Below are 16,947 nucleotides of genomic sequence, written 5' to 3' on the forward strand. Positions count from 1 at the left end.
CCAAACCAGAATTAGCAAGAAAATCAGTGTGGAGTAAGTAGTTCTCTGGGCCTAAGGGCTTCATCCTCTTGGGACTGAGAGGGCTTTTCTCGTTCTCCACTGCTCAGCACTGGGAATGGGGGATGCTGTGGATTGGGTTACAGAGCCCCAGCCCTCCTGTGGCATATGGGGTGTCTCGAGAGGGCAGTGGCTCCGGTATGGGGTAGAAGCCAAGAATGCAGTGGCCTCACAGTTAGGAGTCAGGAAAGGACTCTCTCTGCTCGTTAAGGGTACACGCGTCTGATCAAGGCATAGAACGTTCCTTCTGAGACCAGCCGGACAAATTTCTCTGCTCAGGGACTGGGGGCAGCTCCTGACCCCTGGCATGGCTGGCCAACAATGGAGGCAAAGTGACGGGCGAGCAGTGGGTGAGCAGAGCCCCAGGATGTGTATCTTTTCCCGTGGATCTCTGGGGGAGGAAGGGTTCAGAAACTCTTGGTCTTCAGAGACAAGTTGGAAAAATAAGGGTAGGTGTAGGAAGGGTCAGACCTATTAGAGCCACTGCCTTAAAAAAAATTTTTTTTTTTTTTTCTTTTTAAAAAGCCCCTGGACTTCTCTGGCAGTCCAGTGGTTAAGACTCCGCACTTCCACTATAGGCGGTGTGGGTTTGATCCCTGGCTGGGGAACTAAGATCCTGCAGCTATGCAGTGCAGCCAAAAAAATAAAAAAATAAAAATCCCGGTCTGCCCTTGTTGAAACTACTGGAGAACCCCAAACAAAATTAAATCACTGTAAACATACTACTTAACTCCTGGTAATACTCGGTTATATCTCCTTCTAGAGTTTCTACTGTGTGTATGTGTACGTATACGTTTTTTATTTACTTTACAAAAATAGGGTTATAACTTTTCTCATTTATTGTGTTTATCTTTTCATATCAGTAGAGATCGTTATCTTTTTATGACCATTCTAAAAGTTGTTGAACTTTTATTTAGCCAGTTCCCTGCTATTGGACATGTATTGTTTTCAGTTTTTTTGAAATTATGAATAGCCCTTTCAGCATCTTTGCACATAACCCTAAACACTTGTCTAATTTGTATCATTAGGATAAATCCCTAAAGGTGGAACCATTGAGTCAAATGGGGGTCTCACTTTTTCTTTAGAAACTTGGAAGGCAGGCACATCTTCTCTGAATGGCTCACTCTTCTGTTGACCACAGGTCACTGAGGACAGGGCTGGCCCTGACATGTGGGGCTTAGAAGAGGTCCTTGGATTGCCCACTTAGGGTTTGTATCTTGCCTTCCTAAGTCTGCTCACACACAGACTTCTAGAATGTTAGAGCCAGAGAGGGTCTTTCAGATCCCTTTATGGAATCTGGGTCGATTCGGGAGCCCTGAATTACAGAGCAAACCCTGGCATGGACTCAGTTCCCTTTTTCACAAGAGGGTATAGAGCGGTGAGGGTCCTCCGAGTTGAGTTCTCGGGGTTTCGGCTGCTTGCTGCTTCCATGATCGCACTTGCCATGATTTCTTCAGAAAGAGGTGTTTGAGCATGTGTCCTTCCCGTCCCCACCGCGTCTTCCTCCTTTGGGAGCCTGCAGGTTGTTTGGTGGAGTGGGGTAGTGATGAGGCTGAGGAGGTGGTTGTGGGCCCCTCCCATGGGCTCTGCGTAACTCTCCCTCCCTTCTTGTTCCCACAGAACATGCTGCTCCGGCCAGGGTGGTGAGGGCAGCAGTTCCTAAACAGCGCAAAGGTAGCAAGGTAAGAAGTAGGAGTTGGCAACCCAAGCAGGGACTTCCTGGAGGTGGGAGCCTCTTTTCTGTTGTAGTGAGTGCTTCTGGACTGCGAGGTACTTCTGGGTTCTCTCTGAATAGGAGGGGCACTTTTTCTGGGTCTCTACATTGTGGATGGTCCTCGTGGACAGACTGATTTTGGCCTCTGATCTCTCAGTGGAGCTGTATTTTGGATGAGGGCCTGAATGGTCGAGGCAGGGTTACCCCTCATAGAATGTGCCTTGCAGGTTGGTGACTTTGGAGATGCAATCAACTGGCCAACACCTGGAGAGATAGCCCACAAGAGTGTGCAGGTGAGTCTGTGGGAGGGATGGGCAGGTTTGAATTCTGTCTACATGTTCACATTTGGCCTCAAGCTTTCAGAGCCTCAGCTGTTACCTTTCTGTTTTTTTAAGAGGAGTGGTTGGTACCATATGGGCAACATTGAAATAGCTAAGAATCATTCTTTGCGCCCTTGCTGTGTGTCAGGGACTGCCAAGTGCTGTTTTTTCATCATTTCATCTAACCCTCAGTGACTTCTAGATAGGTCCTTCAGTAATTCCCATTTTACAGATGAGGCCACTGAGGCTGGGGACGGTTAATTACTAGCCCTTGATGGCCAAGTGGGGATTAGAAGTCAGGTGTGTTGTATTGTTTCAAAGCCTGTGATCTCCATCACTACACTTGGATTGCCTGTAGGTGATCATTAGGCCAGGTACCCGCCTCCACACCACAGGTCATGGGGAAGCTTATGTAGCTTTCCTGAGCCCTAGCAGAAGATGGACTCCTGGTCAGTCCTCTCCTTCCCAGCACTTTCGTTCTGGGCTGACAGCTAGGTCCCTCACTGGCTCTGGCCACACTGGCCTGTAGTTCACAGCAGGGTTGATGTGGACAGACCAGGGGCCAGCATCTCCTCCGTCCCACAGGTGACCTGAACTATGTGATCCTGTTGTAGGGAGTAAAACAATTGCCCGTTGCAGGCCGCAGCCCCGGCCCTGGGGGTTGTCTCTGTCATTTAGACTTAAGGAAGCTGGAGAGACAGGTTGTCCTCTACCTCCTGCCTGTTTGACAACTCTTGCCAGCGAAAGCATCTCAGGTGTGAAAGTAGGACCTTAGAATACATGCAGCCCAACCTGCCGTCACATGCTCCAGCTCCTCAACCCCGTTCTTCCAGTGACAGGGAGCTCCCTTCTTTCCCATCCCAAGAGGCTCTCAGACTCACATCACCTCCCTGTTCCTCTACTTCCCGCTGCAGCCACAGTCCCACAAGTCTCAGCCTGCCCGCAAGCTGCCACCCAAAAAAGACATGAAGGAACAGGAGAAAGGAGAGGGGAGTGATAGTAAGGAGAGCCCGAAAACCAAATCAGATGAATCGGGGGAGGAGAAGAACGGGGATGAGGACTACCAGCGAGGCGGGCAGAAGAAGAAAGGTGAGTGGCTTGGATCAGGACTCGGGAGAAGGTGGTAGGGCAGAACCAAGAAATGTCGGAACGCCAGGGCTGCTGGAGCAACCTCAGGAGCCCCCGCAAGACGTCCTTGGGAGGCTGATGGGTGTAGGCCACTGGGTCAGCAAGCTTCACTCCAACTATCTGTCCATCAGTTCCTTTTCTTTAACAAGCATTTGGTAAGCCCTGTCCTCAGCACTGGGGCTCTAGCAGTGCAGAAGACGGGGGCGGGGTCTCTGCCTCAGAGTGTTCTTTGTGTGTCTTGATGTATTGCTGTCCCGTGTTAGATTTCATTTAAAAGGCAGGAGTTCCCATTGCTCTGGCTGAACTGGCTAGAGTACAGGTTTGGCTGCTCTCATACATATCCAGAGGAACAGGGGGTCTGACCAGGATGGAAGGTTATTTCTCTCACCTGAGAGCTGGGTGGAAGTAGGCCAGGTGCAGCTCTTTGATTCCTTTGTCTTGCTGTGTGTTGGCTCTTCTCATTCCAGATGACTCACTCCACCTAGCAGGATGGGGAAAGGGGGGAGTAGCTCCCTGCCTTTTAGGGACTCACCCTGGAATTGACTGCTTCCACTCAGCTCCCCTGGGTAGAATTTCGGCACGTGTCTAAGGGAGCCTGAAGGTGCAGTCTTGATTCTGGGCTGCCATGTGTCTGGTTCCAGAGGGGGTTCTCTTGACGGTGGAGAAGTTGATATTAGGAGTCAACCGAGAGTGTCCATCACAGTGAAGTCCACCACCTTCTTATTTTAGAGATGAAAATGAGGTCCAGTGAGGGAAAGGAATCTGCCCAAGGTCACCAGATGGTGATTCAGGCCTGAGACCCCAGACAGGGACAGAAGTGTTGGGGGTAGGGATGGCCAGGAGGGACCTCTCCTTCAAGCCTTTCTTGTACCCATGCTGTCCTCCAGGGAACAAACACAAGTGGGTTCCGTTGCAAATAGACATGAAGCCTGAAGTGCCCAGAGAGAAACTGGTCTCTCGCCCTACTCGCCCGCCAGAGCCACGACACACACCTGCCAACCGCGGGGAGATCAAAGGTATGCACCTCCCACTACGGAGGGCCTGGGCATGGGGCTCCTCCTCAAGCCTGACCCGGCGCCCCCTCTCCCCATAGGGTCTGAGCCTGCCACCTACGTGCCCGTGCCCGTGGCCCCCCCCACCCCAGCCTGGCAACCAGAGACCAAATCGGAGCCTGCCTGGCACGACCAGGATGAGACATCGAGTGTGAAGAGTGATGGGGCTGGTGGGGCGCGGGCTTCCTTCCGTGGCCGTGGACGGGGGCGTGGTCGCGGCCGGGGACGCGGCCGGGGTGGCACTCGAAGTACGTGAGGCCCCTTTGGGCTCCGGGATGTCCGAGGGAGTGCGGTGGGGGGCGGGCAGGGGTATCCTCTCCCTCATGACACCCGTTTCCCCCTTAGCCCATTTTGACTACCAGTTCGGCTACCGAAAGTTTGACGGTGCAGAGGGGCCGCGCACCCCCAAGTACATGAACAACATCACCTACTACTTTGACAATGTCAGCAGCACTGAGCTTTACAGCGTGGACCAGGAGCTGCTTAAAGACTACATCAAACGCCAGATGTAAGTGGACAGGCGCCTTCCTCCTGGAGACATGGGTAGGATTGGGGGCTGCCCGAGGATGGTAGCCTGGTAGAGTAGGGCTGTGCAGGCCCTTCTGGTGCTAGCAGCAGTTGCTGCCTCTGGCTGGACCTGAAAAAGGTAACTTGAGAGAACTGTACTACCATTATAAAAATTAATTAGTTAATTTTTTTAAAAGGAGAGAAAATGTCTAGATTCTGCTCCACTTTATCCCTTTATTTGTAATGGCAGCATTGAGAACGCTAGCATTATTGGTGAGGCTCAGTGCTCCGTGCCTTATAGGCATTCTCTTATTTAGTCCTGTGGTTGTCTATTTAATTTCTATGAGCTGGGTTTTATCCCCTTTTTATTGATGAGCATACAGGCCCAGTCACTTGCCTAACTGGTAAGTGACAAGGCGCAGATTTGAGTCTATTTCTGTCTGATTTGCAAAACCTTAACTCCTAACCTCTCTAATATGTTGTTTCTCAGTCCAGTGGGGGAGCCATACAAGGAAGTAGATCATTGCAGAAGAGTGTGATAAGTGGCTCAGGAACAGAAGAGAAAGTGACCAACAGTATTGGGACTGGGTTTTAAAGGAGGATGAGGAGCTTGTAAGGCATACAAAGAGGCTGAAGGGCAGAGAGAAGTTTGACCCAAGGTTAGGGAGCCATGAAAGGATAACATCATCTCTTTTCAGCCTTTAGGACTGTAAGTACAGTAGGGACAGGGTTGGTCAGAGGCTATGTGAGCTTCCTGGAGTGTACAGAACAAGGAAGGCATATTCACAAATGATGAAGCAATCATACTTCTTCTCCCCTCCACCTAGTGAATACTACTTCAGCGTGGACAATTTAGAGCGAGACTTCTTCCTGCGACGGAAAATGGATGCTGACGGTTTCCTTCCCATCACACTTATTGCGTCCTTCCACCGAGTACAGGCCCTTACCACTGACATTTCACTCATTTTTGCGGTATGTCTCTCTCCCTGGGGCTGGGGTGCAGAGGAAAGAAAGGTCCTTACTTAAGGAGCTGGAATTTGGGCGAAGGCAGAAAACCCTGGAAGAGTCCTCATCTCATTACTTACGCTAAGATTCCAAGGCTTGGCCAGCCTCTCTCTCCCTCCCCGTCCCCTCCCCCTCCCCCTTCTCTCTCTCTCTCTCTCCCTCTCTCTCTCTCTTTCTCTCTCTCTCCCTCTCTCTCTCTCTCTCTCTCTCTCTCTCTCTCTCTCTCTCTCTCTCTCTCTCCCCCCCCTCCTCCCCCCACCCATCCCTTTATTATGGAAAATTTACAAAAGTAGACACAATGGTATAATGAGCCCATTACCCAGCCTCAGCATCTATCAGCTCACGGCCAGTCTTGTTCCATCTGTCTCCTCATGTTCCCTTTCCCAGATTACTTTGAAGGAACTCTCCGGTAATCTGACATTTCATCCATGTTTCAGTATCTGTGTCTGAAAGATAAAGGCCTGTTAAAAAAAAATAATCAGTGTATGATTATTGCATGTAAAAATATTAACAGTTCTTTAATATCACCAAATATCTCATCAGTTGCAAATTCACCCCACTTGTCAAAAATGTTTTCGTAGTTTATGAGAATCAGGATCCAGATAAGACCAATATTATTGTCTTATTAAGTCTCCTCCTCTCCCTCTCTTTTTCCTTGCAGTTTATTTTTTGAATATGCTAGATTGTATATCTTGTAGAATTTTCCATAGGACAGAGTGGTATCATTTCACATGTTCTTCTGTACTCCAGATTTTTTTGTAAATTGGTTCTTGAGAAGCCTGATGAGATTCAGGTTTTGGTTGATTGTTTGTTTTTTTCCCTCCTCGTCAAGAATACTTTATAGATAGTGATATATTCTCTCAGATGTCACTTAATGCTTCACTTGGTGCTCTTTTTTGCCATATAAACTGCAAATCACTGCCTGTTACTTCATTAGGGACTACAAAATGTTTATATTCTGTCAATCTGTCTTTATTTGTTAGCTGGAATACCTCTTTAAGGAGGTACTTTGCATTATCAACTATTTGGTTACCAAGAAGTATATACTTCGTACAGGAAGGGCAGATAAGTGCTTGATCTTTTCCTTTGTTAACCAGTTTTCAGAATTATGAGCTGATCCCTAATAACCTTCAAAGGTGAACAGTGCGTTTCGAGTTTGTTTTTTTTGTGTTAGTATCATTTAATATCATTACAAACTTGTAGGTTCAAACATTTTGTTTATTTCAAAATTATTGTAGTTATTATGCTGAATCAAATTGTTGTGTCTTTGGCCAGTGGGACCCTGGTTCATCTTGTACATTTCCTGTCCCAGATCTGAAATTGGCCGTTTTTTTTAAGGAACTCTGGGTCCTCTATTTTGGGGAAGTGGTGTTTTTGGTATTTAGATAACACAGTTTGAGTTGTAGCGGTGTTTATTGCTACTTGATTGGTCGATGTTTCTAGAGCTTTTTGTTTGTTTGTTTTAATAAAATACATCATGAGATTGTACTGATAATTTCTATTAAAATTTCTATAGGGTCTATACACATAACCCCAAGTATCTTTAATCTGTAACTACTACTTTCTCCCATGCCAAAAATCCTAATTCCTAACAACATCAACATAACTATTCATTTGTTTTACTCTACAGTTTATACACATTATACTTATAGTACCTCTCCTACTCCTAAAAAGTTTTTTTTCCTATTTATACAGTCAGTGACTATTTTCAACTTGAAATAATTTTTTTGTGGTTGTTTCTTTAACTTAATATATATTAGTTTCATTAGCTTCGCTTTGCTCACGTTTTGGGGATTGCTTTCTTACGTCTTCATGTTTGTTTTACATTTATAGAAAACATTTATGTGGTTCCAAAGTCAGATGGTATGTTCATAGAAGCCCGACTTAAAATTTTCTTATTTACACCTTTTTCCCTTTCTTTTACTATAAGCAACCTTTCTTGAATCTTTCTATTAAAAAAATTAAGTAAATGCCTCTGTGGGTATTATATACTTCCCCTTTCTTAGATGAACGGTAACATATAGCACATGTATTTCTTCACGCTTTTTTTGCTTTCTCTTAATATATCTGGGAGCTGACCGTGTAGTAGTAGTAGAAGAAAGGTACTCTCATTCTTATTTACAGGTGCATATATATATATATATAATCTTTTCATGTTTTAGTCCGTGTCTTTGGTGTAGATTTCTAGAAGTGGGATGGTTGAACTGAAACGCAAATGCATATGTAATTTTGCTAGCTGTTACCTGATTCCCTTTCTAGTGGGTGTGCCTTTTGCATTCTCACCAGCAGTATATGAGAGTGCCTCTTCCTCAGCCTCACCAACACAGTATGTTGTCACGTGTTAAAATGTTTTCCTCTTCCATTTTAAAGATTTTTATTTTTTTTAATTTTTAATAAATTCATTTATTTTATTTTATTTATTTTTGACTGCATTGGGTCTTTGTTGCTGTGCGCGCGGGCTTTCTCTAGTCGCGGTGAGCGGGGGCTACTCTTAGTTGCGGTGCGCGGGCTTCTCGTTGCGGTGGCTTCTCTTGTTGCGGAGCACAGGCTGTAGGCGCACAGGCTTCAGTAGTGGCTCGCGGGCTCTAGAGCGCAGGCTCAGTCGTTGTGGCGCACGGGCTTAGCTGCTCTGTGGTATGTGGGATCTTCCCGGACCAGGGCTGGAACCTGTGTTCCCTGCTCTGGCAGGCAGATTCTTAACCACTGCACCACCAGGGAAGCCCCTAAAAGATTTTTAAAAGGAAACTCTTCTCCCCCCTCCATTTTTCACCCTTTTTCCCAGAGATAAACACCTGTAGCACTTTACCTGTGAATCCTAGAAAAATTTGTGTGCATTTGTATGTTTTTACTTAAAAATTCAAACACCAAAAAATTCAAACACCAATGGGATCTTTTTGGGTTTTTTTAAGTCTTTATTTAATTTGTTACAATACTGCTTCTGCTTTATGTTTTGGTTTTTTGTCCTCAAGGCATTTGGGATCTTAGCTCCCCCACCAGGGATCAAACCCTCACCCCCTGCATTGGAAGTCAAAGTCTTTTTTTCATTTTAATTAATTAATTTGGTGGCGCTGGGTCTTAGTTGCGACAGGCAGGCTCCTTAGTTGAGGCAGATGGGCTCCTTGGTTGTGGCATGTGAACTCTTTAAGTTGCAACATGCATGTGGGATCTAGTTCCCCGACGAGGGATTGAACCTGGGCACCCTGCTTTGGGAGTGTGGAGTCTTACCCACTGCGCCACCAGGGAAGTCCCTGGAAGGTGAAGTCTTAACCACTGGACTGCCAGGGAAGTCCCCCAATGGGATCTTAAACTCACTGACCTACACCTGCTTTTTTGTGACTCTTACCACCTCAGCACATTTGAAGCTGATTTTAAAGCCTGAATAGTGTTCCATTGAATGGATGTGCCATAATTGGTTTAAATTGCTTATGTGGTGGCAAGCGTAGGTAGTTTCCAGTTTTTTCCTTTTACAGACAGTGTTGCTGTGAATGGCCTTGTATCCAGATCTTATGTTGTCACCTGTTTGTGCAAGTATTTCTCTGGGGCTGATTCCTGGAAGTAGAATGGCAGGGTCAAAGGGCAGGTGTGTTTTTCATGTTGGTACCCTCCTACAAGTTTGAACATCTCACCCGTCCGCTGGTTGTGGAAGATGGTACCAGTTTTCTTATACTCCTGCCAGCACTGGACTTATCCCTGAGCTCATGGGGCTCAGTCATCTACCAGCTTCCAAGATCTCAGTCCGTCCACGTCTTTCCTCTGCATCTTCTCCCTCTTTCTCCCCTGCAGGCCCTAAAGGACAGCAAGGTGGTGGAGATCGTTGATGAAAAAGTCCGCCGAAGGGAGGAGCCAGAGAAATGGCCTCTTCCTGGTCCCCCAATAGTGGATTATTCCCAGACTGATTTCTCCCAGCTTCTCAACTGCCCAGAGTTTGTGCCCCGCCAGCACTATCAGAAGGAGACAGGTAGGTACCCTGCTGGCATGTGGATGCCTCCCTGTTGCCCTTGTCCTCTGGCCATCAGGAGGAGGGCTGGAGGGATGAGGATCTCCCCTTTCCACCCTTTAGAGTCGGCGCCTGGCTCTCCCCGTGCTGTCACACCAGTGCCAACTAAAACAGAGGAGGTCAGCAACCTAAAGACCCTGCCCAAGGGCCTGTCTGCCAGCCTCCCTGACCTGGATTCTGAGAACTGGATTGAAGTGAAGAAAAGACCTCGGCCCTCCCCAGCACGACCCAAGGTGAGTGAGGCCTGCCACGCACCTGAGTTCTAGGGTCCTGGCCTGGAGTGTGGGGAGGGGTGTTGCAAAGGCACAGAGCCCTGGGCTTGTAGAGGCTGGCAGGCAAGCTGGGTGGCTCAGGGTTGTAATGCGAGCTGGAGGTCACCAGTGACCGCAGGAAGGCTGATATGGCCTGTTTCCATTTCCAGTGGGGATCACCCCTCAGGACAACCTTAGCTCCGTGAGATCCTGAATGGCATTTTTCACAGGAGGAGATGATGCAGCCTCTGGCAGCAGTGTCTCATTAAGTATTAAGTGTTTCTTAACACATGCCTGTTCTTTTTGGTTTTGGCCACTCCATGTGGCATGCGGGATCTTAGTTCCCCGACCAGGGATCGAACACATGCTCCCTGCAGTGGCAAAGAGGAGTCTTAACCACTGGGCTGCCAGGGAAGTCCCTTGGCTGTTCTTTTGACCCCATCTAAATCCCTGGGGCTGCATTTTTAGTGCCTTCCCCCTGAATTTGTCCTCACTGTCCCATGTATAAGCCCCTCAGACCTTCTGAAGAGGGAAGGGATGGGGAGCAGACACACAGTCTGGACAGAGTCTAGACTAGAACACAGGTCTCCTGTCATTGCTGGCTGCTGACCTTGGGAAGCTTCTTTAATATCTCAAGGCTTCATTTTCTCCGTTTTCAGATGGAAGTAAGGAGGGATTAGACTGCTCTAGAAATAGTAAAGCAATATATGAATAGCTCACATTTAGTCCCCTGTTAGAGAAGTGTTTCAATCTCAAACTAAAATTACTGCCCCTTTTTCAGGAGCAGACTTTTGCTCCATTCACCTGCCCATTGCCATCCCTTCTTTGGAGACCTTCTTGGTCTGGGGCTTGTGAGGAGGCCTCAGAGGTGACCTTGGACTTTGGGTTTATGGAATTCTGTGCTCCCTTTTCCATTGTGACCACCCCCCTCAACTCCTTCTTCCTCCCTTCCTGTTTATACCCCGACTTCCTAGCCTGTTCTGGCTGCGGTCTTCCAGAAAGTGTCAGAGGTTAGGCTGGAGTCATGAGGAGAGGGTAGGGTAGTAAGTGCACAAGGACCTGACAGAGTTCAGTTCAGTGCTGCAGACTGCAAAGGCTTTGGAAAGGTGGACCCGTGCTTAGCCCCCATTCCAGAATTCGAGCCCCCACTCCCACCTGACCTATCGTGAACCTTCCAAAAGAGAATAGGGTTAGAGTTTATACAGAAAGCGCTTTGCACAGCAGGGAATTGACGTTTAGATATATACTATGGGGTAGACAGATGCTTTACTTCCAAAATTTCAGATAAATTCAGCCTATCAGCACTCTGGAATACTTTGTTTTGGCTGAAAGCAGTCTTGTTTTCTCTTGCCTTTGGGACATGCTGTGTTTTTGTTTGTTTTCTTTTTGCCTCTCACTGTCTCTGTCCCTGCCTTCATCTGGCTTACTTATGCGCGTCCTTTCATAGTCACTTCTTCTGGGAAGCCTTCCCCGACTGTCCCCACTCCCACCCCCAGCTGGTTAAGTGCTACTCCCTATGTACTCCCACGAGGCCTATTTATAGTCCTTACCATAACACACTGCAGTTGGTTGGTTGGTTGACTTCTTCTCCCACTAAACTGAGAGCTCCATAAATTCAAGGACCTGGTCTTGTTCTTTTTCTGCTTTTAGCGTCTTCATACAGGGCCTGGTACCAGTGGGTACTTGCCCATTTATCAAGTAGTTGAACATGTGCTGTTGCTAGATCCCAGTCTAAGTACTGGATAGGATGGAAGGCAAGGCAGCTGTGGTTCGTGCCTGATGAAGCTTCCAGTTTATTGGGAGGTGTTGGGGATGGACAAATGGATGAATCAGCCTGTTGAACTTGTACCCACTCTCAGGCCAGGTGCTGTGGAGGTAAATGAGAGTGCAGTTCCTACGTGCAGGGAAGTTGTTATCTCAGTGTTTATCAATGACTGTGATGTGAGCTGTGAGCGGAGAAGCCTGGACTCGTACGGGACATCCTTTTTCCATGAGGCTGACTCCGAGGCTGACAGCTGTGACTTGCTGGCATTATCAGGGCCGCAGTTGTAACAGTCCCATGTTGAGGGGTCAGGGCTTCTCCCAGGGCACAGCGACAGGGCCTGGTATAAGGTGATTCCCTGGTGATTCCCTTTCTCCTTGGTCTGCCCCCATGTTAGAAGTCAGAGGAGCCCCGGTTCCTCCACCCGACTACTCTGCCTCAGCAACTGCCCTCTCAGCAGCTGATGTCCAAGGATCAAGACGAGCAAGAGGAACTGGATTTCCTGTTTGACGAGGAAATGGAGCAGATGGATGGGCGGAAGAACACCTTTACCGCCTGGTCTGATGAGGACTCTGACTATGAGATTGATGACCGGGATGTCAACAAGATCCTCATTGTCACCCAGACGCCACCTTACATGCGCCGGCACCCGGGGGGGGACCGCACAGGCAACCACACCTCGCGTGCCAAGATGAGCGCTGAGCTGGCCAAGGTCATTAACGATGGGCTCTTCTACTACGAGCAGGACCTGTGGACTGAGAAGTTTGAACCCGAGTATTCCCAGATCAAGGTGAGTCTTGGGCCTAGCAGTGGTGGTGGGGCCTGGGGTGCCTGTAACGTGTGGAAGGGGAAGGCTGACGAGCCGTGTGACCTTGGGCACAGAGCCTCAGCATCCTCCTCTAACAAAAGGGGGTGATGCTCGACGTGAACGGTGGACTGTGCCAGTGTAAGAGCTGGTCACTCTGCTTCTTGAGCGTCCGTGTTTAATGTCTTAAGTTGGCTAGCCACTTTGGTGAGGAATAGGATAAGACTTGGATCGTCATTTCTGTTAGGCATATATAAAAGTTTAAAAGCCTTTTGAGGAACTTGCTTTGAGGGTGAAATGTGGAGGAAAGATAGGTCTTTTAAAAAATCACTGCTACCTGGGAACAGTCAAAACTGGTATAGTAGGTGTTTACAGAGTGGGTATGTGTGGGGGTCGGTTGGCCTTTGGTGAGCCTCTGTTGTGAGTAGTAGTGTGTTTGGTGGAGATGAGAGAATTGCCCGAAGAGAATCGGGGTGGGGGAGTCTACAGCACGTTCCTGGGGAACCGGAGTCCTGACCTCAGTGCTGCTGCAGAGAGGGCTGGGCAAGTACTCCCCCATTCTGGGTTAGCACACCCATGCCTGGGTACCTGGGGTTGAGGCACAGTGACGGGGCAGCTGAGAGCCTGGGGACCAGAATTCCATGTATGTGGTCGCAGGAGCTGCCCTCTTCAGCTTCTTGCATGTCTTGATCCCTAAACAGGCTAGGGCAGTCTTCTTACCAGCATCCCTCCCCCGCTGCCCCACCCCAATCTCGTATCCTCTGCAGCAAGAAGTCGAGAACTTCAAGAAAGTCAACATGATCAGTCGGGAGCAGTTTGACACACTAACCCCTGAGCCCCCTGTGGATCCCAACCAAGAGGTCCCTCCTGGACCACCTCGCTTCCAGCAAGGTGAGAGGTGACACCTGCCACCCTGGCCTGGGTGGGAGGGTCTGGAGCCGTCCGACGGGGCCTTACAGGGACAGGCATTCACAGGCCTACCTCTGCTTACTGTCCCCACTCTGCCTCTGCAGTTCCCACTGACGCCCTGGCCAACAAGCTGTTTGGTGCCCCTGAGCCCTCCACCATTGCCCGCTCTCTACCAACCACTGTCCCAGAGTCGCCAAACTATCGCAACGCCAGGACCCCTCGCACTCCCCGGACACCGCAGCTCAAAGACTCAAGCCAGACGTCACGGTTTTATCCAGTGGTGAAGGAAGGTCGGACGCTAGATGCTAAGGTGAGGCGTTCCTGCTGAGCTGCTAAGAGTCTTGGGCTCACTTCACTGCATTCCAGGGCTCTGCTTCTCTCTCTTGCCTTGAGCCAAGAAAGTGGCACGTCCCCCACCTGCTCCGTATTCTTAGGCTGGTGGGCCCACCAGAATTGAGTGACACATCTGCAAGATGGACTGGGCGTGGGAGTGGTGGCCGCATGTAGCCATGGTAAGGCCTAAGGAGGACTGACCAGGTGTGGGTCCTTGAGCAGATCATGTCACCAGCAAGCCTCGATCTCCTCATCTGTGAAGTAGGCATGTCAGCTCCTAGCTTACAGCTGTGGACATCATGTGAAAATAGACATGAAAATGCTTTATAAATTGTGAGATAACTCACACCTAGGAGGGAATCTTAGTCCTACAAATGCTTGATGCTCCTCAGTGTTGGATGAGTACAATTAGTAACGAGTCCCGGACTGACCTTTGCAGATGCCTCGGAAAAGGAAGACCAGACACAGCTCGAACCCACCCTTGGAGAGTCACGTGGGCTGGGTGATGGATTCCCGCGAGCACAGGCCCCGGACTGCTTCCATAAGGTATGGGACAGTGGGGAAGGGAGGTCAGGCTGACTGCAGGGCGGGCAGCAGAGCCGTGACATTGATGGGACCAAGAAGAGAGAAAGTCTTTGGTCTGCAAATTAAAGAAAATTTAAGGAAGGTGCCCTCATCCAAATCCAAAAAACGGAAGCAGAGTCTAGAGAGCTTAATCCAGACCCCAGGAGGAGGGAGGCTGCCTTCTGAAGTGTGGCGGCCACACGGCGTTCTCTCAACAGGACAGCTCAGTTGATTTCCAAAGTGGGTGTCTGCTGCCTCCCTCACGACAGCTAGGGAGTTGAATAAAGATACAGATTCCTGGACCCCACCCTAGATCTCCTGACTGAGCTTCAGGGAGTAGGGCCCAGATTCCTTTTTATTTTTTCTCAGGAAAACTACCCCAGTGTTCTCAGTTCCAAAGCAAGATTTGGGAGCCACTGACCTGTGCAGTCTACTCCCTGCAAAGATAGGCATGGTTTTAAGAAAAATACGTTTGGGTTAACCCATTACAGCTCATTAAGGAAAGTCAAATGTTAACACGGGATAAGTAAATGGCTAAAAGCTCAGGTTTGGGCACTGTACAGATCTGGGAAGTTAAATATTAGCTGTGTGACCCAGGGCAAGACTCCCAGTCTCTGTGAGCCCCAGTGACCTCTTTGTTAAAAGAGCATCCAAAGGTCGGTACAGAGAGTGAGACCCATGGATATATATGATAAGTTACGGGCCTAGCACAGTACCTGGGCCTCTTTGTTTGTTGCACTGTGAGAGGCTGGATCTTGGCTGCTGGAAGAGACCAGAGAGGCCCCTCCTATTTGATGGCTGGCAGGTCTGAGGAACCTGGTGACACTGTCTGTTTCATGGTCTCTATAGCTCCAGCCCCTCAGAAGGCACGCCTGCGGTTGGCAGCTATGGCTGTACCCCTCAATCGCTGCCCAAGTTCCAGCATCCTTCCCACGAGCTGCTCAAGGAAAACGGCTTCACACAACACGTCTACCACAAGTATCGTAGGCGCTGCCTTAACGGTAAGAAGCGCAGAGGGAGAGGGCTGAGCTTCCTGGACCACTACTTAGATCCAGTGTAAGGGCTGGTGGAGCAGGTGACTATTTTCTCTAACCTCAGAGCAAGAAGTGATAGGACATAATAGCCAGGTAGTTTTGGAATACAGGAGGCAAAAAGAATCTGGTGCTTAGAACATTCCTGTTCCTTGATCTTTCTCTACTGATATAAAAAATACCAAGAATTTTCCAGGGTCTGGCAAGACCACCAGTGTCACAAAAGGGTGTGCATGAGACAGCATATATTCTCTAGAACAGTGACGGCCTGTGGACCAAATCCAGCCAGCAGCCTATCTTTGTACAGCCCTGGAGCTAACAGTTTTTTACATTTTTGAGTGTTTGTGGGATGGGGAGGGAGAGAATTTATGACAGAGACCATATGTGACCTGCAAAGCCTAAAATACTTACTCTCCAGCCTCTCACAGAAAAAGAGATGGCTGACCCCTGCTCTAGATGAGACTGCAAAGAGAGAGCCTCTCTAGACGCTCTCACCTGTTACCTTTCATCACAGAGGAGATAGCTTTTAACTGTAGGTTTCTGTCAGGTTGTTTCTAAAGATGCTCAGAGTCGATCTGAATGCTCACTTGGAGTTATTAAGTCACTCGATCCCCTTTTTTCAGCAAAACAAGGCTGCTAAATGCTTGGTTCATCTACCTTACTTCCCTCTTCGTGTGTGTGTGTGTGTGTGTGTGTGTAATTTATGGAGATACAATTTACATACCATACAGTTCATCCATTTAAAGTGTACAGTGCAGCCAGTGGCTTTTAGTATATTTAGGAGTTGTGCGTCCATCACTAGAATCCGTTTTAGAACATTTTCATTACCTTAGAAGTAAACCCTGTGCCCCTTACTAGTCACTCCCCACCCCCCCCACCTCCCCACCTCCTCCCAGGCCTGTGCAACCACCACTCTGCTCTCTGTCTTTATGGATTTGCCTGTTCTAGACTTTTCATATACATGGAATTATACAATATGTAGTCCTTTGTGACTGGCTTCTTTCCCTTAGCATAATAATTTCAAGGTTCATTATATGTTGTACCATGTATCAGAACTTCATTCCTTTTTATTATCAAACAACGTTCCACTGTGGATGTACCACATTTTGTCTATCCATTCATCAATCAATGGACATTTTGGGTTTCTGCTTTTTGTCTATCATGAGTAATGCTGCTTTGAACATTCCTGTACATGTTTTTGTGTGGACATAGGTTTTCATTTATCTTGAGTGGAAGAGGTGGGATTCCTGGGTCATATCATAGTGTAACTCTGTGTAACCTTTTGAAGAACTGCAAGACTGATTTCCAGAGTGGCAGCACTATTTTATATTCTTAACAGCAGTGTATGAGGGTTCTGATTTCTGCACATCCTCCCAAAACTTGTTATAGTCTATCTTTTTGAGTATAGCCATCCTAGTGGGTATGCAGTGATATCTTTTTATGGTTTTGATTTGATTTGATACGGTTTTGATAGCTAATAATGTTGAGCATTTTTTCATGTGCTATTGGCTA

The 16,947-nt window shown here is 48.2% G+C and overlaps 1 protein-coding gene across 4 annotated transcripts in view; it reads left to right on the forward strand.

Annotated features, from left to right (window-relative positions):
• LARP1 (La ribonucleoprotein 1, translational regulator) overlaps positions 1 to 16,947 on the forward strand; it is a 58,091-nt gene that overhangs the window by 32,954 nt on the left and 8,190 nt on the right. For 3 of the 4 annotated variants that reach the window (XM_082650098.1, XM_082650100.1, XM_082650099.1), the window contains exons 2-15: positions 1,678 to 1,739; positions 1,999 to 2,064; positions 3,006 to 3,180; positions 4,107 to 4,235; positions 4,313 to 4,519; positions 4,617 to 4,779; positions 5,606 to 5,750; positions 9,567 to 9,741; positions 9,844 to 10,013; positions 12,191 to 12,583; positions 13,366 to 13,489; positions 13,612 to 13,817; positions 14,280 to 14,386; positions 15,254 to 15,405. In XM_082650098.1, the coding sequence (XP_082506224.1) occupies positions 1,678 to 1,739; positions 1,999 to 2,064; positions 3,006 to 3,180; positions 4,107 to 4,235; positions 4,313 to 4,519; positions 4,617 to 4,779; positions 5,606 to 5,750; positions 9,567 to 9,741; positions 9,844 to 10,013; positions 12,191 to 12,583; positions 13,366 to 13,489; positions 13,612 to 13,817; positions 14,280 to 14,386; positions 15,254 to 15,405 (2,274 nt within the window). The remainder of the gene's footprint in view (positions 1 to 1,677; positions 1,740 to 1,998; positions 2,065 to 3,005; positions 3,181 to 4,106; positions 4,236 to 4,312; positions 4,520 to 4,616; positions 4,780 to 5,605; positions 5,751 to 9,566; positions 9,742 to 9,843; positions 10,014 to 12,190; positions 12,584 to 13,365; positions 13,490 to 13,611; positions 13,818 to 14,279; positions 14,387 to 15,253; positions 15,406 to 16,947) is intronic. The other variant, XM_082650101.1, reaches the window with a different exon arrangement.

This window comes from Grampus griseus (assembly GCF_964374135.1).
Source record: "Grampus griseus genome assembly, chromosome: 3".
NCBI lineage: Eukaryota > Metazoa > Chordata > Mammalia > Artiodactyla > Delphinidae > Grampus > Grampus griseus.